This window comes from Lepidochelys kempii, chromosome 17, assembly GCF_965140285.1.
Source record: "Lepidochelys kempii isolate rLepKem1 chromosome 17, rLepKem1.hap1, whole genome shotgun sequence".
Taxonomy (NCBI): domain Eukaryota; kingdom Metazoa; phylum Chordata; order Testudines; family Cheloniidae; genus Lepidochelys; species Lepidochelys kempii.
The window spans coordinates 9,260,854-9,288,680 of NC_136396.1; the positions used below are offsets into that span (position 1 = coordinate 9,260,854).

At 39.6% G+C, this 27,827-nt stretch overlaps 2 protein-coding genes across 10 annotated transcripts in view; one reads left to right on the forward strand and one right to left on the reverse strand.

Annotated features, from left to right (window-relative positions):
• Nucleotides 1-27,827, reverse strand: part of NF1 (neurofibromin 1) — a 170,621-nt gene that overhangs the window by 24,033 nt on the left and 118,761 nt on the right. For 6 of the 9 annotated variants that reach the window (XM_073315123.2, XM_073315122.2, XM_073315120.2 and 3 more), the window contains 15 exons: nucleotides 18,458-18,890; nucleotides 17,913-18,253; nucleotides 15,492-15,694; nucleotides 14,162-14,355; nucleotides 11,090-11,230; nucleotides 10,605-10,884; nucleotides 8,477-8,691; nucleotides 8,195-8,256; nucleotides 7,950-8,064; nucleotides 6,974-7,075; nucleotides 4,952-5,092; nucleotides 4,229-4,355; nucleotides 3,603-3,734; nucleotides 2,898-3,033; nucleotides 1,909-2,066 (listed from right to left, as the gene is read on the reverse strand). In XM_073315123.2, coding sequence (XP_073171224.1) covers nucleotides 1,909-2,066; nucleotides 2,898-3,033; nucleotides 3,603-3,734; nucleotides 4,229-4,355; nucleotides 4,952-5,092; nucleotides 6,974-7,075; nucleotides 7,950-8,064; nucleotides 8,195-8,256; nucleotides 8,477-8,691; nucleotides 10,605-10,884; nucleotides 11,090-11,230; nucleotides 14,162-14,355; nucleotides 15,492-15,694; nucleotides 17,913-18,253; nucleotides 18,458-18,890 — 2,780 coding nt within the window. Of the gene's footprint in view, nucleotides 1-1,908; nucleotides 2,067-2,897; nucleotides 3,034-3,602; nucleotides 3,735-4,228; nucleotides 5,093-6,973; nucleotides 7,076-7,949; nucleotides 8,065-8,194; nucleotides 8,257-8,476; nucleotides 8,692-10,604; nucleotides 10,885-11,089; nucleotides 11,231-14,161; nucleotides 14,356-15,491; nucleotides 15,695-17,912; nucleotides 18,254-18,457; nucleotides 18,891-27,827 lie in introns of those variants that run through there. The other 3 variants (XR_012155355.2, XM_073315125.2, XM_073315124.2) reach the window with 3 other exon arrangements.
• Nucleotides 19,915-27,307, forward strand: EVI2A (ecotropic viral integration site 2A). The gene is made up of 2 exons (XM_073315128.2): nucleotides 19,915-20,156; nucleotides 24,323-27,307. The coding sequence occupies exon 2, from the start codon at nucleotides 24,336-24,338 to the stop codon at nucleotides 25,104-25,106; it is 771 nt and encodes a 256-aa protein (XP_073171229.1). The 5' UTR covers nucleotides 19,915-20,156; nucleotides 24,323-24,335; the 3' UTR covers nucleotides 25,107-27,307.

Consider the following 27,827-nt stretch of genomic DNA (forward strand, 5'->3'; position numbering starts at 1 on the left):
CCCCCCAGCAGCCACCTGGGAGCTGCAGGAACCCCATTGCCCAGGGGCTGGGAGGGGTCCCCCGCTGCTCTGCGGGGCTGGGAGATGTGGGGAGGGCCCTGCCAATGGTGGAGTCTGGGGAGCTGCGGGGGGAGAGGGGAGGAGGGGGAAGAAGGGCCCTGTCCCCAGCCACTGAGCAACTTTGGGGTGTCTCGGTGGCTGGGAGCTGGAGATGGGGGGGAAGGAGGGTGCGGCTGCTCGCAGCAACTGTGCAGCTGCAGCGGGGAGAGCCCTGCCAGCAGTGGCTGGGGAGATGCAGGGGGCCCCCCAACACCTGTGGCCTCTAAGAACTCTGGGATTCCTCTGCTGCTGCTGGTAGTTAGGAGCTGTGGGGAGGCCCCGGCTGCTCGTGGCAGCTAAGCCACTGCAGAGGGGGATCCCTGCCACAAGCGGCGGCTGGGCAGCTCTGGGGGCCCCATGGAGACTGGGCTGTTGCAGGGTCTTCAATGTCACAGAGGTCGCTGGAAAAGGGACTGGTAGCAGCCCTACACAATCTCAGAATACAGGAAGGGTAAAGATGGCTTAAAGAACTGCTCAGGTGAGAGGTAATAGGCTATGGACTTGTAGATTGCCAATTCAAATCCAACATTCGTTGGCAGTAATTGAAAGTTGTTACTATCTGATGATTGCTTGGTGGCCTTTATATTAAATGAGTCTTGCGGTCTCAAATAAGTTTCCATTGGTGCTGTGCTCACACTACCAACTGCTTAACCACTGCTACTAACTGGAGCCCTTAGAAGGTTCAAAGGGGAGACCAAAGATTTAGTGGCCCTGGTCACTGAGCAATCCTCTCTCCCCTTGGGGCTGAGAGCCTCTAGGTCAGGGTTGAAGCATTGTGGGGCAAGGCAGTGTAGGAAGCTTATGAAACCATTGCATGTGTTGTACTTGTTCCATGGCTATGTAGAACAAATTCCTCAATCTTCAAGACTGTTGTTCTGGCACAATTACCACCAAACAAGCCCTGCTCAGATACCCCAGTTTCACCCTCCAAGGAAATTAAGAGGCAACTTTTGCTGCAAAGCAAGGAGAGGCAGATATAAGTCATGTAACGTAAGAGGACTGATGCAATATGCCGGGAAACTTTTATCATTCTTGTTTATTCCTGTGCAGTTAAGACTTCTCCACCCATAATCCTAATAAGTTAAGGAGCTGTAAGTGTAACATGCAGCTGGCAACGAACCAAAATTTTTCATCTTCTCTCACTAGGAGGGTAATTCTTACACATTTTAATTATGTCCTGAAGATCTGCCTTTTCCCAAGCAAATACTAGTAAGTATTCCTTCTGAAATGTAAAGAGGACATGGACAAAATCAGCAAGATTGAAAACTGCTTTTTCTTCCATTTGTTTTCAAAGGCAATGAAATTTGTACTATATGTTTCAGTACTTCAATAAAAAAATAAGCAACAACTGCCAAAAGCTCTTAATGTTTTGGGACTGCCTCGTTGCTGGTGTTAACCACAGACATGGAGATCAGGAGAAGTGGTGAAGTTAGTAGCCTCTAAGTTTTGATGGAGAGGGCTGGAAGCAGCAAGTGATTCTTAACTCTGGAACATGCTTTCTTTTTGGCCCTGCATTGCTTGAATTTGATGACCGTTATGTTTCACTGCAAAGCTCTCTTTTTTTTTAAAAAAAGACTTCCTATTGGGTTGGTGGAAGCAGGGAAGGGGCGAGAGCCTTAGTTTAGAGGGACTTTAATTGTGGAGGTTGGTCCAATTTGTACTGTGTAGGTGTTATGTATGTCACTAGAAGAAAGGATCGGCACATTTTAAAAATGTCAAATAAATAGGTTATATTCACCCAAAAACATTCTCTGCTTTAGCTTTTTAAAGACTGATGTAACAAACTAGTAAACCTAGTTTTTTACTTACCTAGTAGCTTTTTAGTGTTGGCTTGTGAAGGCTGTCCCATATCCAAGCTCATGGATTTTCGTGTTCGTGGGCTAATCTGTCCCACTGTAGGGTAACTGGCAGCAAGATGTCTGTCTGACCCCTTTGGAGAGGACCACGGTTGGTTTTCCTTTAGTGTCCTGAAAGTGTGGAGGAATTTAATTTTAAAAACCAAAAATGCACATATTTGGTTATAATCCTCCAACTATTTGAACTTTCCCCTTTGTAACAGTAATAGTTAAAGCTGTCAGCTGGAATTGTTTATGTAGTAACCACTTTGGTTGCAAAATTGTGTAAAATTATCAGTGAAATGCAGACCCCTGTGTGATTATATTACTGAAATGGTAAAAACAAATAAGAAAATTACCCAATGTAAGGAAGCCAACTTTTAAGGAAAGGGGAAGGCCCTATTTAATAATCAGCTGATCTATAAGGTTTTTAGATCTTGTTTTTATAAAAATGCTAATAATTCTAGAAATATACTCAGGATTTCATAAAACCAGGCTTGCTCTTCCACTTACATGCAAACCTCCTATACTACGATTTCACTGCCCATAAGCAATACTGATGTTACCAGCTACTGCGTGCTGGAATCTCAGCTAAAGAAGGAAGTAGGGGATCACTAGGTAGCAATTTTATGGCGCTACTAAAGGAGAAAAATAAAGATGATTATGTTTTTAAAATTGTTGAAACAAGATTTAGGGTAAACTTCAGCCCTATGCAGAGAGGCCAGTATAAGCCCAAGACACCACTTATGTTTCACTTAAGCACGTAGTGCTTAAGTAGTGCATAAGCCTCGAACCCTTAACACACAGTTGATCTTTAAGCAGCCCTTCTTAATGCTGGTTCTAGTTTTTAACACATTACAGGTTACCTTTAAATAACCTGCAAAAGGTACAGCTTTCTTCCCAAAATAGTCACTGAGGTTCACACAACTGCTGTAGTTTAAATAAAGTGAGAGACACACTGACCTACAGCTGGTGTCACTGTGATGCATGGGATATGTATCCATAGGAACATTTTCCATTGAAACCTCTGTCAGCAAGAGAGACTTCCTATGTTTTAGGCTGCAGCGACTACGAACTTCCTCAGACACGGTCAGCAAAGCTAAAAATCCAAAGAAAGCGAACGAGTTTTCAAAGACAGCAACATTTTCAGAAGTCTACGCAGTACTCCATGGATTTTAATTTTTTTCTCAGCACACACACACATCCTTTGGAAGCTGCGATTATTTCTCACTAAAATGCTTGAAGTCAATTCAAGGACAAGGAAGGTTTTTGAAATAATTTTAAAGTAGTTGAATTTTTCTTCATAACCGTCCCCTATAAGTTTACAACTAAAAATTTAAATATTTTCCCTCCACACTGTTCACTCTTGCTAGGCTGCTAGAACTCTTGATTGCTTTTTTTTTTTTTTAACATTTAATATTTACATTTTAGAAACTCTCTCCAACCCCTGGGAGAATTTTGAAACAGATACCCCACATGCTGAGTTTACCAACTTTTGTTAGCATTTCCTTCACTGATTTAACCTTTCAGACTGATTTTCTGAACAGCCCCATCGTTCTCTGACAGAGTTTTCTTTAAATAGCTTTTTAATATTTTATCTACCTAAGGTCAAGAATGGCCACACCCTGTGCCTTTTGATTAGGCAGAAGGTTAGGAGTTCTTTTTTACCTGCCAGATAAGCCACGCTCTGGGTATTCACCTCGAACTTGTCACAATTCCTATGCTTGTTAACCAGAGCTAGCAGTGTGTGTAAAATCCTTACGGTCCTTGCTACGATGGCAGGAGAGGGGTGCCTGTATCCTAGGAAACAAGGTTATGAAGAAATCAAGGATTGAACATTCAGGTTTTAATGCATATTTATTATAATGCTTTTACCAATATTTTTCTGATACATTTCTCAGAACTCTTCATATATACAGAGTGAGAAAGCACAAAATTAGCGAATGATGAACACATACTAAAACCATTGTTTTTTCTGCCCTTTCCCAAAGACCAGAACACTGCAAGCGTCTAGGCAGATATTCTACATATTTAAATTCTTGTCCCATTATGATCACCTATAGAATATGCAGTAAGCCTGAAGTGAACTCAAACCTAACTCATAAAGAGAAAGCGCTTTTACAGAAAGTACCACAAAGGAATAAAGAGAAATAAAGCCACACCTCCAGTGACAGTTCACACCGCACAACGTGAATTCTGGATTCCATTTAAGTGAATGAGCGTTTTGCTTATGCTTCCAAACTAAACTTAGAATAGGACATGAAAAGCAAGCACAACAAATTTTCTATTCCCACCTTTTAGAAGATGTCCTACTAGTGCAAAATTAAAGTTAGAGTTAAAGTTGAGTCCAACAAAATGATCCATCTGTTTGCAGTGCCATTCCAAAGGTCTCCTGATTTCCATAAACACTTCTTCTGGGCTCTGTCAACGAAAAACAGTGTCTGCTGCAGATTATTCATGATTATTCATACCACTAATGTTTTGGTAAAAAATTACAGACGTCAAAATAAGTTGGAAACTTGCAATAAAATACATAAATAAAATCCTTAAGTGTAATGTTGACATGCCTGTGCTCTGTGTCAGTCTGGGTAGGTTCCAAGCTATATTACAGGTTACAAATTTGGACTTTTTTCCTTTTCTTTCTGGAAGTGGGAGAATGAATTTGCTGTGATTGTGCTCTCTCTACATGTCAAAGATTAGGTTAAACATTTCAGGAGAAGTGGGAGAAGAGCCCAAATGTATTCAGCTTAATTCAGTATCTTTTTACCTTGCAGTGGAATTTCAGGTTCAACAGGAATCAACAACAACAAGCGTTTTTCTATGCAGGTTTACATGAGGACCCTTAAATGTTGGAATATTGATTTCCTTGCAAGTCAGAGTACGATACACCAGTTCTCTTCACTCAACTGTTTTGTTCAACAAGGAAGCATATACACAGATTTGTTTGCTTTCGAAGGTAAGAATGCACAGCACAGTAAGGGTTGCTTACAGAGTTTACTAGTGGGTGGATCACTTACCTTGTCATTGAATACCCGAAGACTATCTAAGGTATGTAGATTTTGTTCAAGTAGTGCTGTACCTGCTGAATAAAGGTTAACTTCATCTAGCTGCAGCACTGCCATTGCCACCCAAAAGAGGGCCTTGTGCATAGGAGAGTCCTAGGTGAAAAGATTGCAATGATTTTAATTTCAAAACAGTTTCTGGGAATGAATAAAACAGGACAGAAAGTACCCTGGTAATCTTGTTTATGTCACGCATTCTTAAGCTATCCTTGATTGGTGGTGGTCTGTTATCCGCATATGGGGTTCTCTCCTCAACCACATTAAAGACAAAACTGACAGTCCACATAAGCACCATCTATATTCCTCAAGCAGTTGTATTCTTCAAGGTGGATGTCTAAGTACCACAGAAGAACTAGTCACAAGGATCACTCTTTGTGATTGCTGCCTCTCCATTCATTCCATTCTTTCAAATCACACACATTTCAGAATCAGTATTGCACCTGCATTTCACCAATCTGGGAACTGATGATTGCGTTCAATACCAAGTCTAGATTCCAAAAGATGTGATCATAATGCTGTGGCCAAACTAGTCAGGCCATTACATGCCCAATCAGATTGGCATGCTGGGCACGTGAGCATTCAACTAATCCGGGACTCCCAAATCAGCGGTTTTTATTGACATGATGTCTTCCTTACAGATGACAGACATATTGGGGATCCATTTCTGATCCTCTGCGCATGACATTACCTGAGATATACACCAGACAGACTTGCAGGATCAGGGTCCTAAGTTAGGTTTCAGAGTAGCAGCCGTGTTAGTCTGTATTCGCAAAAAGAAAAGGAGTACTTGTGGCACCTTAGAGACTAACCAATTTATTTGAGCATAAGCTTTCATGAGCTACAGTTTGCTTATGCTCAAATAAATTGGTTAGTCTCTAGGGTGCCAATAGTACTCCTTTTCTTTTTGGTCCAAAGTTACTAGCTTTATATTTTACTGAGGTAGAGTCAAACTATTAGACTTTAAGTGAAATGAAGCAGAACTTCCAAAGGCTACGTGGCCTTCATTGTCTTTACAATAAATACTCAAATTAAACTTCTGTACTAAAGTGTAAGTTCACGACATATCAACATAAAAACTGAACCTGAAATCCTAAGGCACAACTAATTCCTACAACTCATTGTCAGTTCTAAACCCTATATAATGCCATCCAGTTGGCTCAGCAAACAACGCTGCTAATACAAAATAAAGTTATCAAGATAAGGATGAAATAGCAAATGGTAAAATCACCAGAAGATCCTTCAGACAGATCACTAATGTTTGCTTAAATTCTTTGATGTGTATGGAAGATGAACATTACATTAACATGCCTTCCAAATGCATATATCAAGAAAATTTCTGGAAGTTAATTTCTCTTTAGACCATATTTACAAGATCAGTTGCAAGCGGAAGAGACTTTACGGAGCTAGCCACCCTCTTCCAGTAATGCCCAGATTCGAGCGCTTCACTCCATTTTCAAATGTACTGTGACCCTTTGAGAGTGTGTGCAGTACAACTCTGCAAGGAAATTTTACAGAGATTCATAACTGTATGCAAACTGCTGGGTTGACAAAGTCATGAACTTGATGACTGGAACATTTCAAGTCAAATGAGACTAGCTTTTATGACAAACCATGATCCAGAAGACCTGTGCCAGTCGTCACAGATTGGAATGCCAAAAAAGCTGAAGAGCTCAGGAGAGCAGATCATGAAATAACCTCTTTCAAACCTTGCTGTGGCTCATGTTCTTTTTGCCCATAATTCTGCTTTACCAGACAACCCCATGCAAGCTCAGCATTTCCAAAGTTTTTGCAGAGAGGGTCTCAAATACAAAGCAGTGACATTTTTGATTTCCCTTTGAGCAGGAATTACTTTTAGAGTAAAGGAACAGGAATATTGCCAGAGATGAAGTTCATAATTTGTATTAATATTTTTGATGTTAAACATGTTTATAGTTTTCATTTACAGAACAGATTCATAGTTTTATCAGTGTTATTTACCTTATTAAGAAGTGGCTGCAGCTTGGTTAGTGCGATAACTGTGGCTTCTATAAGAACTTGGCTGTTGTAATTATCAGGCCCTTTTAAACAGCTCTCAAGTCCCTTTTTGGAAAAATGGAAAAAACATTTGTTTTTTATTAAAAAAACAGGATCTAAAGACCAAAGTTCTAACCAATAATTAACAGCAGTTTTGATTTAGTTTTGTTTTAAAACGATTCTGAAGTATTGTCAGTGAGGATGACAAACCTAGAAAATGTTTCATGGTGCATATAAAAAAGTTAAGGTGCTGTACTGTTATTTTAAGGATCAGTGGAGGTACTATATTAGAGGGACTGAGTAGTCCTGATATTTCAGATACTGTTCACCTAAATTTTATGTCTACGAAACTGGAGTAGAATAATAAAATGCTCAAGGGCAATTAATCTTTTTGGTATACCAGTCACCCACAATTAAACACAGCTTTATGATCTTGTTTGGTATCATGGACACCATTACTAAGCTAACTGCATAGTTTTAAAATATTTCACTTGCATAAATGGTAGGCACTTTATTCAAATTCTCTTTAAGTTACTTTATTTGCTTTTCACAGCTATTAAATTTATAAACTTCCTTCACAGTTATGCAGATGCAGCTAAGTACTGAGCTTTTAGATTCAGCCTCAATGCAATACTCCAAATTCAGTCCGAGATAAATTATCTAGCCGTTCTATTTTTTTGTATGAGCAGCAACACTGGGTAAAATTACTAAAGAGGAATCAAATTCAGTCCCACCACATTTATTCTGATCAGAAACAGTTTGGCTACAAAAACTAGATTTTCATTTATGCAGCAATTCCTTATTCTGCATAAAAATTCACGCTAAAATGTGTCAGTCAATAAATTCTCCTGAATCCAAAATTTAATTGAGACACAAAATTATTTGGCTGTTAAAGGAGCTATTCTATGAGTTACATCAAGAAAAACAAAGAACTATATACCTTGCTAAGAATTCGGATTATTTGTTTTATTTGCCCATGTGACACTCGTTTACTGATACAGCCAAAGACGACAAGTGCTCTTGGTTGCAGAGATGGATTATATTGGAAAGCAAACCTGTAAGAAATAGAAGTGAGTTGTATTAAACAAGTTTGTTTCCAAAAGCCTGTGTAGTGAAAAAAAATCAAGAGATGCACATCTACTACACATGCAGTTATAGGTTATGTTTCTGTGAATCACAACATACTTTTGTGCTAGGTCTGTCCACTGGTCCAGCCACTTGCATGTTGGAATATCTCTCATACAAGCCTAAAAAAAAGATATTGAATACATGTAACCTTAAGGAAAAGCACCTATTTAAAATACGTATCTCCTTTTAATTCTTAGTGAGCTATTCCTTATTTAAGCATTTAGTGCTAAGCTAAGTCAGGAAGCTGATATCCTCTTATGCTGCTTGCTTGATAGTATATGCAATACTATGCTATAATTCACTGCTTTTATTAGTTTCTCATGGTCTTACAAATCATACCTCCATGATCTCCAGCAGAGCTTCAGTAACTGTTTCCAGGGAAGTCAGTGCAAAAGTCTCCCTCTCGTAGGAACCAGGAGAGAATGACCTATCCCGATAACTGGATCGGAATGCTATGACAGCTGCTGATTTCACTTTGCTGATTCCAAACAGCAAATAAAACTTGGGCAGCGAGAACTCTGTCAAGCTGAGTCTCAAAACTTGCTTCGTCTCCTCTGTTAATTAAGAATTTACAAGTTACATTTAATATATTGAATCCCATCCCACATTTCAAAAAGTACCTTCAAGACCAAGAGCCCATTTTTAAGGTGTAAGCATGTATTCTAGGAAGTGGATGACCTTCAAGGGGGTCGGGGGGAGGGAGAAGAAGAGATATCGTGTACTGTTCTGCCTGTTTTACATGCTATTGGCGTGCATTTATGCCACTGTGTGCGGCCCAGTGTGCTGATTCTCAAACTGCGGTCAGGAGAATTAAAGAGTTTGAAAAAAAAAAACCAAGCAGCAGGGAATTTGGTCGGGGGAGATGGTTCCACAAGCACTCTCTCTCTGAGGCGGGCGACCGAATGAAAAGGGCAGAGAACACAGTGAACAGGTGGTATTGGGGGGCAGTGCTGCTGAGTTCCATTCTGGTCATTTCGGCCCCGATTTTCTGAATGGGAGCTGTAAGGTTCTGAGCATTTTGGAAAATCTGGCCACTTCATTTTAAAGCCTAAATGGAAGCTGAACTCTTTTGAAATCACTGTTGTGGGTGCTCGACACTTTTGTAAATCCGGCCTTTGACTTCACTATGCTTCAGTTCACCCATCAGTAAACTAGAGATACCTACCTTTAACTCCGGGCTGTTGTGAGGCTTAATTCTTAGTATATACAACGCGCTTTCAGATTCTTGGATAATGGCACTATATATATGTGCAAAATATTGTAAGTGTTAAGGTTCCTTTAACGTGCTTTCATGCCTCCACTTTTGTGATAAGATGCTATGAAGACATACTTGCTAGTGGGTTTTAACTCTATTGGTTCTCACAGTAAGTTTTATCTTTGGATCATTGAAAAACAGCAAAAATATAACAGCATGTAAGGTATCCTCTTTTAGTTTCACAATCGTCTTACACAAGTGACATTTTGGTTACTTGGTATTCTATACATCTATTCAACAGAAGAATTTCAGCCAATTAGAGCACAGACAGTTTCCTCTTCATCTACATCACGAAAATCCTTGTCGATAATGTGTCCACCTCACCCCTTTTCCAAACAAGCCACTCCCTTTAGTCGTTATTTACATTAAAGATCTGCCCTACATCAGCTAATCAGTTTTTAGCCCAATCCTCATTCATTCTAGCCATACACCCATGCGGCAATCTCTCGCAAAGATGAACAGTAACACAACACTTTCAAAACCCCAGAAGAGAAACAAAACTTGAGTGTTCTAGAAGATTGCTATTTGTGAGCGATAAAGATTAAAGATTGATTAAATGACCCTATTGTTATCCTATAATTAACTACTGTTAAATGAGTTGGAAATAGTGTCTCTTATTGTAAGTTCTCTGAATTTATGTCCATCACAGGTGATTTCTACCACTCCACTGTAGCCATTGGCCATACTGGATCAAGCACAAGAAAGCTCTGGCCTCAACTGCGATCTAGTACTGAACTAGAGTTCACCGTTATAGTGGTGTGAAAATACATCACCGCAGTGCCACTTGTGCCACTTGTGGTCTCAGGGCTTGTTTCCACTTACTGTGGATCTAGGATGTGGTGATCAATCCACTGGGAGTCAATTTAGTGGGTCTAGTAAAGACCCGCTAAATCGACCGCCGATCGCTCTCCCATCAACTCTGGTACTCCACCAGAACGAGAAGCATAAGGTAAGTTGATGGGAGAGTTTCTCCCATTGACCCAGCATGGTGTAGACAACGCAATAAGTCGATTTCAGCTACTTTATTCACGTAGCTGGAGTTGCGTAACTTAGGTTGACTTAATCCCATAGTGTAGACCTGCCCTCAAATACAGTAGCTTCATAGAAATGAGGGTGGGGGAGAATGGGATGGGAACAGGTCAGGGAGACATTTGCTAAAGCAAAGTAAACTAATGCGTGATCAACGTAATATAGTATTTCGTAAGAACTTACCACTAAAGTGAAGTTGTGAACAAGTGCACAGAGAATGAATGATGTTGATGACCAGGCCATGGGTGGAAGCTCTAAGGGAAAGAGGACCGGTGGCCACCAACAAAGTAACTACATGAAAGAGGTAGGGGAGATGTGCTGCCACATCAAGAGAATTGTTAAAGGAGAGCATCAGCATGTAACGTGCTAGAATGGCAATATCATCCCACATCAGGTGTTGCTCTAATGTCGGAGTTGGAGACAGACAAGTCTTGTCGATTATTTTGCACATCCTCCCTATTACCTGAAAGGGAGCAAACATTTTCTTTTAATTAAAGCAAAAATAGGGCTCAAAGTTTCACTCAAACACTATTACAATTAAACTTTAAAATGTTTCCATTAAGAACACATTTTAAAATACTATTGTACCACTGTTTAGAGCTGGTACCAAAGAGCAGTGTCAACTTACTGACTGACTTAAGAGTAAGTTAAGGAACGGAAACACTCACTTTGCTTGAAACCAATTTCACATTTCCAGAAGCCAGTGCTACAGCTGTGTCTGCCATAACCTCAGCTTTTATGGATCCCAAGCCCCCTGTGGCACTGGTTTTGATGAAACTGTCCAGCACTACATCAAGTAGATCTGTTATCTATTGGAGAAAATAAGTAATCATTTGCTTGTTAACGTCAGTTACATGAAATTCAGGTGTAAATCTGAATTAAGCAGCCTGCTAGACAAGTAAACACTTAGATTTATTACTTGAATATATGTATGTGGTGTAAATTACAGCACCAGTTTCAGTGATTTTTCAGCAAAGATAACCATGCTTAATTTAACATCATGTTTACATTGTTACATCTGAATTAAGATGAACCCCTCCAAGTTTTATTATGAATGTAAATTTTAAGTGTGTGCGCTTCACAACTGTGGAGTTTGATTGTGAGGATTTAGTTTGCATTGCTTTCTAGTTGCCATTTGAATCTAAGATGTTAGATAAGTATTATTTAGAGCAACAATTTGGAAACTACGCACTGGGATTTTTAAGGTTTCAGAGTAGCAGCCGTGTTAGTCTGTATTCGCAACAAGAAAAGGAGTACTTGTGGCACCTCAGAGACTAACAAATTTATTTGAGCATAAGCTTTCGTGAGCTACAGCTCACTTCATCGGATGCTTTGGGATTTTTAAGGTATAGCAAATCTGTTTTCTTTTTAAAAATCAAGAACAGATCTTATTGTTTATGTAAGGTATTGCCTAAAGTATTAGCCAGACGTGACCTTAGCTATCAATAAAACCGCACTGACATCTTGCAAGATTTTTTAGGCTGTGAGAAAGCTATGTATTTAATACAGATATACCAGTCAGCAATGCAGAGAATGTTTTTCCTTAAGTATCCAGACAAAACGGTACAAATGATTGAATTAGGCCACATACAGTGTTTGGCTGCTGGTTTCAATCCATTGTAGTTTTCACCATTTAAGAACTTGGATAAAATCTTGGCTCCATAGAATTCAATGGCAAAACTCCCACTGACTTCAAAGAAGCCAAGATTTCACCCTGTAATTCCGCATTCTCTATGTTTGCCTGATAATTGACTTTCATATTGGCAATGGCATAATATAAATGACACTCTTACTGATATGGTCCAGGGTTGCAAACTATTCTGTTTTTTAGTGACTGAAGTCGATCAAACAGGAGAGGCAGCTCACCAATTTTGGTGGCAGTCACAATGTGTCTCAAAGTAATTTGGTTGCAACTGTGTTGCAACATCATTTGGTGACAAGACTAAAAAAGAGCATGAGAAGGGGAAAAAGGGAAGGAGTGTAACTAAAAGGAGGTCATGTCAGCCAGCAGGTGGCCAATAGTCAGTCAAGCAAACAAGCAGACATCCTCACAGCGAGTGAAGCTGTTTTTTTAATTGAAACTTTCCATATTAATGGCATACCTCTGAAAGCCATTTTTCCTCTCCTCCAACTTCTCTCTTCTGGGAACAGACTTTTGAGCTTAATTCATAATTAGGTTAGAGGCCATTGGGGAGAGGGGCTGTCATACTATTTGCCCATATTAACATATTATGGAACGTGTTCAATTTTGTTGGTTTAAACAAGGAGCTTTTATGCCTGCTCTTGAAGTATCCATGCAACTATTATGGTTATAACAGGAATGCCAAAGATATTTCCTAGACAAGGTGGATGAGAATATCTTTTATTGGACCAACTTCTGTTCGTGAGAGAGAGAGAGAGAGAAGCTTTCAAGCTTATCCAGAGCTCTTCTTCAGGTCTGGGCTACAACACCACTGCATACAAAGATACTTCCTGAATTTTCAGGTTTCTGTAGAAGCCAGGAATGTGTTATTAAAAGCCAGAGCTCAATATTTAATGTTAATAGGAAACTTTACGAGAAGTTGTGTGCTGCGATCAACATACACGGTTAATATACTGACGTGCTGTTAAAAGAAGAAAACTGTTTTGGCACTAATATTAAATGACTGTAGAATGCCTGTTTGCAGTGTTATTGTAGCCATGTTAGTCCCATGATATTAAAAAAACAAGGTGGGTGAGGTAATATCTTTATTGGACGAACTTCTGTTGGTGAAAAACTTTCAAGCTACACAGAGCTCTTCTGCTGGTCTGGAAAAGGTACTCAGAGGCCACATTTAACTACAAAATTAACTTGACCTAACTTACACGGGCATACAGCTACCGCAGTAATTACATCACTTGTGCGTGTCTACACTTTGCTCCTTTTGTCAGCAGTGCACATCCTCATCAGGATCGCTTGTATCAATTGCATTGTTAGTGTGGGGCATTATGGGATGGCTCTTGAAAGCCAGTAACAGTCGACATAAGCAATGCAGCGTGTACACTGACATTGCGTCAGCCCAGCTACATTGACCTTGATTTTATGCTGCGTGCGGAGGTGGAGTTAAGTCGGCATAATGGGGCAGTTAAATTGCAGGGAGCAAAATTTAAGTGTAGACACTTCAGGCAAGTCTACACTACAAAGTTAAGTTACACTGACCTACAGCCACTGCAGTTCGGCATGTCCACACTAGCGCCTTCTGTCGGTGGTGCGCGTCCTCATTAGGAGCGCTTGCACCAATTTAATTATCAGTATGTGGCACTGTGATGCACTGACAGCGGGAGGTCCAGGCAGTGGAGCTCTGGCTGTCAGCCACCGGGGCTGACACCTGGAACAGTTGACGCAGTATCTACACTAACACTGCATTGACTTAACTACATCAACCTAAGTGCTACACCTCTCGTGGAAATGGAGTTATTAGGTCGGTGTAGTGGGTGACTTACACTGGTGGGAGCAACACTGTAGTGCAGGCAGCTTACATTGACTTAACTCTATAGTGTAGACCAGACCAGTGTGTCACAGCTAAATACAAGGCGGAAGAGATTGTTAAGCAAAGCAGTTAACACATATTCAAAGGACCATTCAAGGCAAGTGGTCCATTGATATCCATGCAATCCTAGGACAAAAAAGAAGGGAGTGTGTGTGCGCGCATGCGGATTATAACCTATATCTCATTTACACTTTGCTGTTAAAGGTGATAATGAATTTATGCAGTCAGTACCTGTCCAAGACTTCCCCATATCTTTGCTTGAATGGAAGGATACATCTGTTTCTCATTTATTGTCATTGTTATAAGCTTATCAAGAATAGCTGTGACTCGCTGGCGTTTAGCATCATCATTGTGCTTACAGAATCGGACCAGATTCGACAACCAGGGAGTCATATATTCCAGGCAAAGGTGTTTCAGTTCAATACCTGAAATCAAAAATTAATGTTATTGTAACAGAAGGCCATTGATAGTCTCTTCTCTTTACATGTGCAGAATTATTTGCAAGCACTTTTCTTTACAATTTTATTGTCCAAAGATAAAGTCTAGGTACCTAGACAAAAAAACTGTAAAAGATCAGAAATAGGATTATTGTGTGAAAGGTAAAGCTTTAAAAAGAAACATACTGTTCTAGTGACATCCACAACATACATCTTTAGAAAGCTGGAAAGAAGAGTGACATCTTAATTCATGCTGAAGAAATGCAAGAGAAAGGGGCTCAAAGCTCGTAAACACATTAATATTAAGAATTTACATAGTACTTTTCATCTGCAATGTGCTTTCAAAACGTTAATCTTCAACACCCTCATGAAGTAGGTATAATCCCTATTTTACACATGAGGAAAGAAAGGCAGCTATGTTCCAAGATACAGCCAAGGTTAGAAGAGAATCAGACCCTGGATTAGAATTCAAATTCTGTGTGTCTCTTTTAGATTATTAACAATGTGTGTAGAGGAAAGATCCTACATATCTTTTGGGCATATATTTTCTAGACTTCAGAGTTTATCACCAACGTGGAACTCCGATTGTGATTTGTGTTTATTTCTGGTGAATTTGTGACACTAAAGTAACCCTCACCAAAGTAATCATTGTACACAACTTTCAGAAGTGATGTGGAAGAGCTAATATACAGTAAGATGTTACCTAAAAAGCATTATCATTGTAAACCACTGAAACCACTTGTACAATTTGTCTTATGTTAATATCAAAAAGTCTAAAGAATGTTTTAGACATTGATTCTATAAAAAAAGAGGGCACTGTTCAAACAGTTCTGTGAATGAGGTAATCTTGTCTTTACAATGTCCTCCATACGAGCAGATTCCAGTCTATATCTTGACACTGCTTGGTTCCAGAGCACTTCACCACTTGCTGATTAGGTCACAGATATAATGGCTAAACTTGAAAAGCACCTGCAGATGCTTTAGGCTGCATTTCTAATTGAAGCCTACTGTGCTAATGGACTGACTCAATAACATGAGAACATTTATTAACTCTATAACAGAACTGAAAAGCTTGAACCGTTTCAAATTCAGTGTTAGCATTAGAGAAAATGAATGCTACTTACTAGATTTGCTAAATCCAGAAATACACTCTTCCAAAAACTCTAAGGTAAGGTGTGGCTCATTAGCTGCCAGAGTCTTACTAATTGACACAATAAAAAGGGTGTTGTTGGCAGGGATACACAGACCTGAAGTCTCCAGTAACTGGCCCTCAATCTTTAAATTAAAAGTACAGGTTAAGGCACACAGAAGATTATAGGCAGCAGACCTGCAACAAAACATAAGTGATGCAATTTAAATTTTTTTCCTATGCATCTAAAAAAATGTGTACACAATAAATAATTCCATTAAAAACAGTACAAGAGCGGTATTAATGTCTCTTAAAATTCAGTCTAGTGTTGCCATGCCAACAGGGGCGGCAGTTTTGTATAATTTTGATGGTGCCCAGAACAGGTCTAAGTTCTCCTCCCACACCCCCCAACCCCCGCCCACACACCTGCCTGGTAAGCTGATACATATTCTTTTAAATAATATACAAATGGATGGGAAACAATAAGTGATTAACAGTTTCCCTATATTGCACCATGTAGGGTGGAGGGGTGAGGGCTCTGGGGTGGGGCTGGGGATGAGGGGTTTGGGAGGGGCTCAGGGGTAGGGCAAAGGGTTGGGTGTGGGGGGGCTGAGGGCTCTGGCTGTGGATGAGGGGTTTTGGGTGCAGGGATTCATGGTGCGGGGGGGGGCTCAGGGCTGGGGCAGAGGATTGGGGGGCTGAGAGGTTTTGGGTGCAGAGGTTCATGGTACAGGAGGGGGCTCAGGGCTGGGGCAGAGGATTGGGGGGACAAGGGCTCTGGCTTGGGGTGGGGGCTCTGGGGTGGGGTTGAGCTGGGGATGAGGAGTTTGGGGTGTGGGAGGAGGCTCAGGGCTAGGGCTTAAGCTCCTTCTCCTAATAACCCTCTCTGACAAACTGAAAGAGTATCACTGAAGGGCTCCATGTCTAGTTACTCTTGGATGCAACAGATTAGAATGATATGTAGGGGGGAGGGAGGAAGGAAGAGAAGAGGGCTACCAAGCAAAAACCTGACCCATGGTTTTTCAGACCCATATAAAATCATTGTGTACATTTGAATTTAGGTATTTTTGAGATTGTGACTAAAACCAGTTCATCCTCAGAAAATCTCTCCTTAAATATTGCACATGTAACATTGAAGTGCTTATGTCTTACACAGGTACATTTTACACAGTAATGGCAATAAGGCAACTTTAGAATTCTCCTATGCATTAAAATGAATGCAGGAAATATTGTCACCTTTTTCCCCACAGAGAACAACATATCCTATAAAAATTAAATGGCACATGTCTGTATATTATACTGTGTCTATATAGGTACATACACATATACAAAGCTGGCTAGGAACTGGAATTCCCATTATAAATTCTGAAATTTCAAAAAAATATTCTTTCCAAAATTGAAAAACTGAATTTTTTTAATTTTTCACAGAACAGGAATTCCAAATTCACAGACCTTTTTGAAATGTTTGAGGTCCCCCCGAAAATCCTGCACTCTGGGGAGCCTGGAAGCTGGGGATTACAAGCAGCTGGGAGCGTGAAAGCCCCGCTTCTGAGGTAGTCCACCTGATAGGTTGGGAGCCAGGGACCCTGAAGGCCTCGACTTTGAGGCAGCTTTTCTGGAGGGCTGCCAGAGATCTAGGTCTTCTAGGCTCCCTGTCAGCAGATTGCAGAGATGCTGGGGAGCTTGGAAGCCTGGCCTTGTGGGCTGCTGAGAGCCCAGGAAGCTCCCAGACTCTCAGTGCCTTGTCAGCCTGCCAGGTGACTAACCTGGTAAGAAACCAGGTAGGCTCGTGAAAGAAACCTGCCCAGCAAGCAGGGTTCCATAGCAAACCTACCTGCTTTCTCTCAGACAGGGATGTTTCCATAGAACATTTTGATTTACATGAACCTGCCTCTTCCACTGGAAGAATGCTCAGTTGGAAAGTTTCCAGCCATCTCTAATATGTATCTTCCTATTGTTTATTCTGCTTTCTAGCTGCAAAACAGCCATTAATGCCCCAAGACTGAATTCTAGTTTATGTTTTTAAAAACAAAGCCAGGAGAAAGATGTGAAGAGTTTTAGGATGAGATGAGTAAAGTGAACTGGCATGCAAACAACCATACGATATTTTGTTACGCAATCTCATCCTTCAAAATTGACTTTTTTTTAACAACGATAAAGAGATTTTTTTAGAATAAGAATTAAGACTTCCAAAACTTTTACAGTTAACCTAGTATAATTTATGCTTCATTTTCCCACCATGGAGTAGTTGATCTTTCTTTGGGAAATATTAATGTTACTCCTAGATACATTTCAAGTTTGCGAAACTTTGGTGAAAGAATAATTATGTTTGCTGTAAAACACTTACTAAAATGGGGCAACCTTAGAAATAAATTAGCACACATTTTGGTCAAGGTAAGGGTTAAGAGATCTCTACCGTAAACTAGGGTCTGAGCTTCCCAGGTTAAGCAATGCTATATTCAGTAGTGTTCCAGGGACATCCTTTGGACGGATTTTAGTATGTTGTGGGATGGAGTCTGGTTGTGACAGCTCCCATCGAGTCCGTATGTGAATGATGGACTGCACGATGGCTTCGCACTCCTGATGCATGAAGGTGAGTGGTGTGCCTTGGTTGGCAATGGTTAAGGTGAACTGATTCTCATCAACTAGACATATCTCCTCAATCTCAGAGGCATAGTAAATGTCATTTAGAAATACTGTCTGTCCCAGGACTCTTGTTCGATCTGCTGATGTTACCTGCACAGCGGTAGACCCAACCTTAGAAAGGAAAGAGAAAGTATACCTTAGTAGCTGTAGCTAAGAATATGAAGAATGAACAAGATCTGTTATCACCAGTGTTATGCATGAACTATATTGGTCATGATTTCTCCCTAAGACTTCATGACAGTAAAATAGCATGCATGTCTATAATGCCAAATTATACATAGCAATTTGGTAGGAAGGGTGTTAAATGAGACTTACTTTAATAGAAACTTTGGTGTCTTTGTGGGCCAGTTTGAGAGCATTGTGGAATACTTTCAAGTCTTCTTCCAAAGCCAAGGTAGCAGCTGGAAGTTTCTGCTGGTCATGTTCAATGTGTTCTGCCAATTTCCCAGGAGAGTCTATGAAAATAAGCCTTTTGCTGCCTTTCAGGCCTGTCAGAAGCCTCTCGTGGTATTTGGTGTATTCCCTTACCCAAGAGTTGCAATTGTAAATATAAACTGCTGAGACATTTTCATAAGCAAAGCCTGGAAAAACTACAAACCACTTGGAAAGGAAGTCTGTTTTAAAGCGATTGCTGGGGCCGGCGTGAGTGAGGTCCACTACAATCTCATATGGCTTAGCATAGTATGGCTTCAAAGTTAGAAGAACATGGTATATCAATAAATCACCATTGATCTGACCTGTTTTGAACCTAAGAAAAATAAGAAAAAACATTTCACATGTTGTTCCATGATTTCTCTTGGTTACAGTAGGGGGAAAAAAAATAGATTTAGCTTGCATGTAATCCTATACCAACTCCAGATATTCCAAAACAATTGTACTGGATCTGCAGAGACCATGTAGGCAATAGGCAAATAGCATCTGTTACCATTAAGCTGTAGCTCATATTGGATAACACAGTTTAGATTCTCTCTCTACAAAGTAAAGGGGCAACATTATCTCAGCAAGGATTCCTCATCAAACTCCAATGTATACACTTTTCCACACTTGCAAATTACACCCATGTTGAAACATAAAAAAGGTAATTTAGGATAGTGACGCTGCCCTAATTAAGCATCTTCAGGCACTTCCATTACAAATCCTCCTTTGAAGGGTTTGTAACTCACACACTGCATTTGCTGTAGGTTGGAACTTGGCATCCGACTGCCTAATTGGATGTAAGAGTGGCCAAATGACTAGTATAAATGTGCTTGTTAGATTTTCTGAAAACAACTAAATCTTTCAGATAATTTAAGGCAGTTTCTGATTTGTGTAGTTTTTAAGTAAAGCTGCTCTGCATCTTGAGAAGGACAGTCACCTTCCAGAATTAATCTAGAAGATTTTTAACATGGCAGGTATAACTTTACGAGGTACCATTAACCCAAATTATAGTCAAAGTCCACAGTAGCGTGTGGAAATCTGAGACACTTCTATTTGCCTCCAGCTTCTCTGTGCTGCCATTACCTGGACTCTTCTAGCAAAGCTGGAGATTCTGTAAAGACAGAATTCACACAAATACATGCAATAAAAATAAAAGTTTAACAAATACTGATTGCACTGGAGACACCATTTTTATATAACGTGTAGGAGAAATAATCTGGCATAAAGGTAAAACATATATGGTGCAGCAAGTAGAGAGTCTCTGCCCTAAGGACAGAATTTTTTTTTCTATTGCACTTCCTGTCATTTTGAGAGCTAATTTGAGCAAATTGGTGCTTTCCTCCCCCCTCTAACATGTCATGGTAGAGTTGCAGTGGAAAGGAAGTGTGTCATCTCTGTGGTTTAGTTTTTTGAGTGAGGAAATACAACTACATATTTTAGTTAGATTCACTTAAAAAAAAATAAATCACCATCTTCTAAGTCCATTTGTTTTATATTGCTGGTCGGTTGAATCCCAAGAAAAAGATCAAGAAACTGCGTGGTTAAGTAATAGAATAATCTGAAATTCAACTCTGAATTTGACCATACTTCTGGCAAGGTAGGTCCATATTTGCTTTCTTACACTTTGCTTTTGAGTTTGTTAGAATTTGTAATGCAAAAAATGTTTTTACACAACTTCACACAAGCCACTACAATACCCCTGACAACTGCGATCAAGAAGTGAAATACTATCTTTTCCCAACCAGTCTATTTAGCTTGAATACAGGAAACTTACTAAAAATACAGATGTTATACTATGTTAAAGGGAGTTTATATTTCAGAGTCTGAAGAAAGCATTAAGAGTGTCAGTCACTAGTTAGCCCCGTTTTGCCTATGTATTGTAGATCTTACTATATACTAACAGAAGATCCTATCTATACCTAAGCATGAAGGGATAAATTAAAGAGAAAGATAACCTTTAATGATCAATTCCTTTGCTTTTGTGACTTTAAATAAAACCATTAACATTTTGTCAACAAAGTTTGTTTATTTTTAACAGTGCATCTGGTCTGGAACACTACAATTAACAGTGGGCTCATTGTACTGTCAGTGGAAGTATGCAGAAGCACTGTTGCAATTGTGTAATGGAAACATTAGGTGTTTGAGATTCTTCCATTACAATATTGAATGGAACAGTACGGGGCAGACCCATCTCAAATGGCTCAAAATACCTAAAAAGGGTAGTTCATTCTACTAGGGAATAATTTACATGTTTTACTTCAGCTTTCTCCCTCTACTTTTTTGCCACGTTACAAGGCATCTTCTACAAACAATCGGAACCATTTTGAGATAAAAACCTCACCCCCCTGCAGCTTATATCACAAGCTAGTTTTCAGCTCAGTTTGAAAAGGAGGAACTTTACCTTACCTCAGAACTACAGTCTAATTTTAACTTAAATATGAACTGCAGAGAAAAACATTTGTGCCCTTTACTACTTCTTTATGATGCATGAAGCCAAACCCCAACTCAATCTGTATTTTTGTGTGTGTGTGGGGTTTGTTTTGTTTTGTTTTGTTGTTGTTTTTTTTCACAGTAGACATACCAGGAATATTAAGTCCTTACTTCCCTCACTTTCTGGAGGACCCTGGCATCTCTAAAGGACATCACTATTCAGCTTCTGCAAAGATGCCAAAAATCCTTTAGCAAGTTCACTTTTCTACACATTTGTGATTCAATGCATTAGGTACTATGGTAGTTATGTTACAACTTTTGACTATAATTAAAAAGTAAATAGATCTTTTCTAAGATGCTTTGTTTGAGTGGAAGAAAAGGTATTTTGTTCAGCAGAATAATCTTTAAAGCAGTAGTTTAAATACACATTTGTGAGAACAGTCATAATATTTAGTCATTCCAATTTAAACAGAACATACTATATAATACTGGAATAAAATTGTGCAATTTGAAATATTCACAAGTAAAACCAGGTAAACTAGGTAATAATAAGGATGATCACCTCTAATTTCAGATATCTTTCCCAAGTATGCAATCTGGAGGAAATTACATCACTGACACAAAATCAGCAGTGTATCTGAGGGTTGCAAATGCTGCAATCCAAAAAAAATCATGTTAATTTTCATACTTTCATTATTGTTTTTGTATGTTGGTAGAATTTAAGTATTCCAATGAAGACTGGGTGGATCCCATTTTGCTAGGGACTGTAGAACCACAGAAAGTCCCTGCATGCCCCAAACGATTTATAATATAAGGCCTTCAGTCTTGCAAAGAGCTCTATACAAGGTCAGAAGCCTGCTGGAGATCAGCTTCTTGAAGAATAAGGACCCAGGTTACAACAGATAGACCAAAAAAAACCCCCAAAACCTACATATGGGGAAAAAGAATGGAAAGACAATACCAGAACACACTAAGCATTAGGCATAGTGCATCACCTGCTTATTTTGTTAGTATTAATTTTTTAAGTCAAAGTCTTTAGAGCAGGTATACTTGGAGGTGAGCAGTCTGTCTTCTTGCCAAATTCTATGGCTGAAGATGATGCACAAATTTGAATACTGTGCAATTGTAGAATGGAAACATGCAGTTGGTAACAATGTGATTTGCACAATCTCTCATATTTCAGTGAAAACATTTTTCGCATTTTAGTGACGCTACTACTTCTTATATCTTGTGTAAGAAATTCCAGATCACTTTTCCTTATTCATCCCCATTTCAATCCCCAAAAGAAATAGACTATACTTAAAATACTTTGTTTGGCACTATTATAGACATTTCTTTTATCTATGTAACGGATATGAAAGAAACTCGGACACTGTCAAGCTGGGCTTTTGCACTGTCTGCATTACAAACTCAATCCCCTTCCGGCAGCATGACTGCCTCCAGTGCTTGGTTCAAATTTGTCAGTTGTAATTAAGAATTAAAATAAATGCAGCTTATATTCAAGCTAATATGAATGCTTCCTGCACTAACATCCATACATCTAGATTACAGAAAAAGGGCACAATTCTTTTTTAAAAAGCCCATAGAATCATCAGTAAATCAATAAAAATACTGTAAACTCAAAAAAGAGACATCAGTTTGCTGAAAATTTACTAAAGAAGATGCCTGGCAGCTGCATTCAGTCTTTAATGGATTAATATGAGCGGATACAGTAACTTACTGCTGTCATCTTTAAGATTGTGTAAAATTGGTATCTTCTTTTTTTGTTTTTAAACATGGCTACATTTCCTCCCCTTTAAAATTACTTCATTACTCATTCAGGAGAGTAGGAGGTGGGAACAGGCTATAAATATTCCTTAGATCAGAGGTTCTCAAACTGTGGTCCACGCATCACTGGTGGCCTGTGAGCTCCATTCAGGTGGTCTGCGGATAGTTCCCTCTAAGGTGTGCACCTGGGCGGCTGCACACGAGAGAATGAAGGGCCACCCACGTAATTAGTGGAGCCGTGAAGGCGGGACGCTACTAATTAGGTGCCTGGACCCTGGAAAACACACACCTAAGGTGAGGTGGTGGCCTTCGGGGGAATAGGGGTAGATGGGAGCGGGCAGTGGGCAGAGAAGAGGGGGTGGGGGGGAATTTGGGATGTGCAGGGCTGCGGCAGCCAGAGGAAGAGGTGACTTTCCCCAGCTTCAGGGCTGCGGCTGCTGGGGAGAGAGAGCCCTCCTTCCCAGCCCCAGCTCCAGCTCGGAGGGCTGCTGCGGTGTGGGAGAAAGGACACATCAATCGCATTAGAAAGGTAACAGCATGGATATAAAAATATGAGTTGTGTGCTTTTATTTGTAGAAAAACCTAATTAAGGTTTTTTATATAGCGCTTTTATCGAAAGTGCTTTATAATAGTTAGCTAAAGGTACAAACATCTGGAAAGATCATTAAGTGGTCCACCGAGATCCTCAGCAATTTTCAAAGTGGAAAAAAAAAGTTTGAGAACTACTGCCTTAGATTGTTTTCTCCTGTATTTCTAAAAGCAGAAGTGATTGATTCAAAGGTGCAACTTGCTCAGCTTTAAAGAGAAGGAGCTATGACAGTATTCACTCATTTGCATGCATAGAATCATAGAATATCAGGGCTGGAAGAGACCTCAGGAGGTCATCTAGTCCAACCCTCTGCTCAAAGCAGGACCAACACCAACTAAATCATCCCAGCCAGGGCTTTGTCAAGCCAGGCCTTAGGATCAGATTCCACCACCTCCCTAGGTAACCTATTCCAGTGCTTCACCACCCTCCTAGTGAAATAGTGTTTCCTAATATCCAACCTAGACCACCCACACTGCAACTTGAGACCATTGCTCCTTGTTCTGTCATCTGCCACCACTGAGAACAACCGAGCTCCATCCTCTTTGGAACCCCCCTGCAGGTAGCTGAAGGCTGCTATCAGATCTCCCCCCTTCTCTTCTGCAGACTAAACAAGCCCAGTTCCCCCAGCCTCTCCTCATATGTCACGTGCACCAGCCCATGAAACATCACTCAGTAATTTGAAATGTCCTTCCTCCCCCGAACTTTTCTTCATTTTCTTTTTTTCGCCTTAAGTCTGTAGAAATCTGTTCAATAATACTGAAGACCAAACACAGGAACACCTACTCTTCTGGAATTTAAGTAGCTACACGCTTCATAACATGCCCAAAATGCATGAAGTCAAGTTACTGCAAAGAGAGAGTTGTCTAACTGTAGATATAGCATCTGCCTAACATTTCAACAGAGCTCCAATTCAAACCTTCAACATCAATACAGGCATAGAATTACTAAGCTAATACTATATTTTTATATTTTTACAGGTAGCTACCGGATATGAACATGAAATTGACAAGGCGCTGTAATTTTGCTTTTATTGTTGCGATCATCTTTTTATTGTGCTTGCAAATCAGAGCAAACGACACTGACCGTCCCCGGTTTACAAATGAGAGATATTTGGGTACCATTACCCAAAACATAAGTGAAAACCAGAGTATCACTGAAGCCAGTACAAATTTTATTACGCAAAACACAGATTACAATGGGGAGTCAACTACTACTTTTGAAACACAGACAGCCGCCTTTCAATCAACATTTGGTCAGGAACAGTCAACATTTTCCCCTAGCTTTCATCTTACTTCTGCAGTTCAAGACCCTTTGACCACCACGAAGACCCAGATTACAACAAAAACTGAACATTGTGAAGAAAAGAATAAATCTCTGATATTAATTTGTTTTATTATAATAGCAGTGCTTGTTCTTGCTTGCACATTTCTATTTCTGTCAACTGTGGTAATGGCAAACAAGGTATCGTATCTCAAAAGATCTAAAGAAGGAAAGCGCATGCCCAGAAGTAATGGTGATTTTCTGGTTAGTAGCAGTTTATGGCCAGCTGGATCAAATACATGGCAGAGGAAGTCTAAAGAGCTAACAGGGACTGACTTGATGATGCAAGACCTGATATCAGAGACAGCTAACACAGTTCAAAAGAAAAATGCAGTTGAAACAACTGAGAAACTAACTAGGGGAAGAGCTAATGATCAGAAAAATGAACAAGCCTCAAAACCATGTGACAGCATCGTAACCAATTTTATAGTTGAGATTTAAATAAAGCTCAGATTCCTAACAGAGACGACATTGTAGCCTTGAAGTAACATAGTGCCACACAGGAGAACCAGGTTCACATCCTGGATTTGGTTTTCCACTGCATAACAATGGGAACTCTAGGCAGTAGCACACACAGCTCCATAGGAAAGGAGCACCCCAACTTGTGTGCAATCAACCTTTCAGTCATTTGAAACAGTACCCTGCATTGTTTTAAAGGGAGACCTCTCCATTAGTGCTTTGAAAGAAACTGGTGGGCAATGGAGCTGAGTGGGGATAAAGCAACAAAATATTTAGGATATTAGGGCTGCAAAAGGAACCCCACAAAGGCCATGGGGACGGACCAATAGCCTAGTAGGTATAGAATCCGCAGAGTGCTATTTATGGGTATACGATTACTTTTTTATTTTAAATGAAGCTCGTTTCTCTCTGATGTAATCAGTGACCCACAAACCAGTAAGTTAGAAGACCACTCTGATACTGCTAACAGAATTCTCAAGAGCTCCTCAGCACATTTTTGTAGATCAGAGGTTCTCAAATTGTGGTCTGTTGATCACTGAAGGTATGCAGAGAGCTGGCTGATCACATGGTGCTATCTCCTCCTCGTTGCCATCTGCTTAATTATATTAAGAAACAGTTAAAAATAACTAACATGCAGGCAACTGCTGTAGTTGTTAGAGAGATGCTGCATGATGAAAAATGGGAGGAGAGGGCCAGGAATGGGGAAGTGTTCCCTCAGACTAACTCTATACTAAGATATGCTCTGGATTGTGAAGAAGTTTGAGCACCCACATACTAAGTGTTGTGTGAGTCAACCTCTAAAAAACTAGCATTTTCAGTTACTTATGCTGGCATTTGTTTGGCTGCAACTAACTTTAAAGCAAATATATTGTACTGTCAAGATACGATTTCTGCTCTTGTTCTTTCAAAAACCATAATACAAGCCTATCTTGCTTTTGAACTAATTTAAAGTCAACTGTATTTGCTGAGCTTTAAGTTTGTGCAAAAATATATAAAGCTTGTTTTATACGTAACATGGTTGCAGTAAAACTCTTTCACTTGGTAACCCCAATAAAAACGTACAATAGATTTTGAAACAATCTGACTCATTCATAATTATGGTATATAATAGATTGGGGTTTCTATTGTAAGGAAACAACTTCTAGAATATTAATTCTCCAGAATGTTTACTAAGGGCAAAATTACGTCACTCTGGAGAGTGAAAAAGAAATGCACTTAAGTAGTTTTTTTTGTTGTGGATTTGCTTGTTTATAAGAATGAAGATGAAATTTTATTACTTTCATCTAGCTTACTTTATCCAGAAGATTAATACAATGAAACCCGCAGTAAGGACCACCTACCAAGAACTACTCTAACATAAGACCATTACTATGAAGTATCCCTAAAGATTTCTTTGAGTACCACTTCAACTTTTAGCTCCTCTAAGCTGGTCTTTTGAATGAATGTTTGTAACAGGTTTCACTATACTAAAGATTCACTACCCTGAGGAAACTGGAGAGACTTCTTATTTGTGCGCATTATTTCTACACCTAAGCACAGATGAACTGCTTCACAAATACGTCAGTTAATCCTTGGGATCTTGAAAAAAACAAACTAGCAATTTCAACATTTTCTTTGTTGCTCTGCAGATTAAGCTAAAACAGTCTACAATTGTGTCAGCAGGGCACTTCAACTTGTAAAATGGAAGTTAGTCATTGGGCACAATAATGCAACATTTGTATATATCAAGATACTCATAATTTCACTAATCATACTTGCATATAGATATGTGATAAAACATTTAAGTCACACTTCTTCAAAATATGTACTCCCAACTGATTAATATTTGTATTGCCACAAGAGAAGAGATATTGCTGAGGAAATTTTTCCTCTTTCCAGAAATATGGATGGACATATAGCAATTAAACATCTGTATTGGGACAGGACATAGAGGCCTCACCCAGGTTACTTAGCCATTCTGCTAGGCACTGTAGAAACACAGCAAATAATTATCCCTGCCCCCAGACAGCTTGGAATCAAAATACCTGTAATATTCGGTCAGAGACACTCTAAAGTAGGTAAAAAAACATGAGGATGCACAGTGATTCAGGTACATTAGTAGATTGCTTACAGGTACGTTATCGTATTTTTCCTGTGTGTTTAAAACAAAATTCTGAGAAAATATGAAGTCTTGCAAAAATAATTTATGAGACAGGTATTAAAAGATGCCTTAGAGGAGCTACCTAAAAAGTTATTTTCAACTAGGACAAATTCTCCAGTTCTGAAAATGAACTGATATGCAGGCTTGACCTTTAGTCTAAGAAGCGGCATATAACTAGGTCTGTTGAACTGGTTTGTCAAGTGTTAAAAAACTACACACTGATGGTATCTCCTGAAAACTAATGGATTGGCCTTTCCAAACTCCCCATACATTTCCTATCTATAATGTATATCTTTTGATGCAAGAAAGTGTTGATTTTTAAAGTTCGGAAAAATAAAGACATGTAACCTATTTAAGCACAGAATTGATCCTCCTTCACTGAAAGTGAATTCCATCAAGGAACCCAACTTGGAAGGAATATATATAAATCCTACACATATATTAATATTTCTACCTTGCTGCCTCTGATCAGCCAGAAGTGAGGGTCAGGGGTGCAAGCATGCAACAGCAGACACTGAAGTTTTATGCACTGGGATTGGCTGTTGCTCCTCTGGCTAGGATGG

What these genes read in the sequence shown, in the direction of transcription:
- EVI2A (XM_073315128.2), top strand. Translation starts at nt 24,336, where the DNA reads ATGAACATGAAATTGACAAGGCGCTGTAATTTTGCTTTTATTGTTGCG.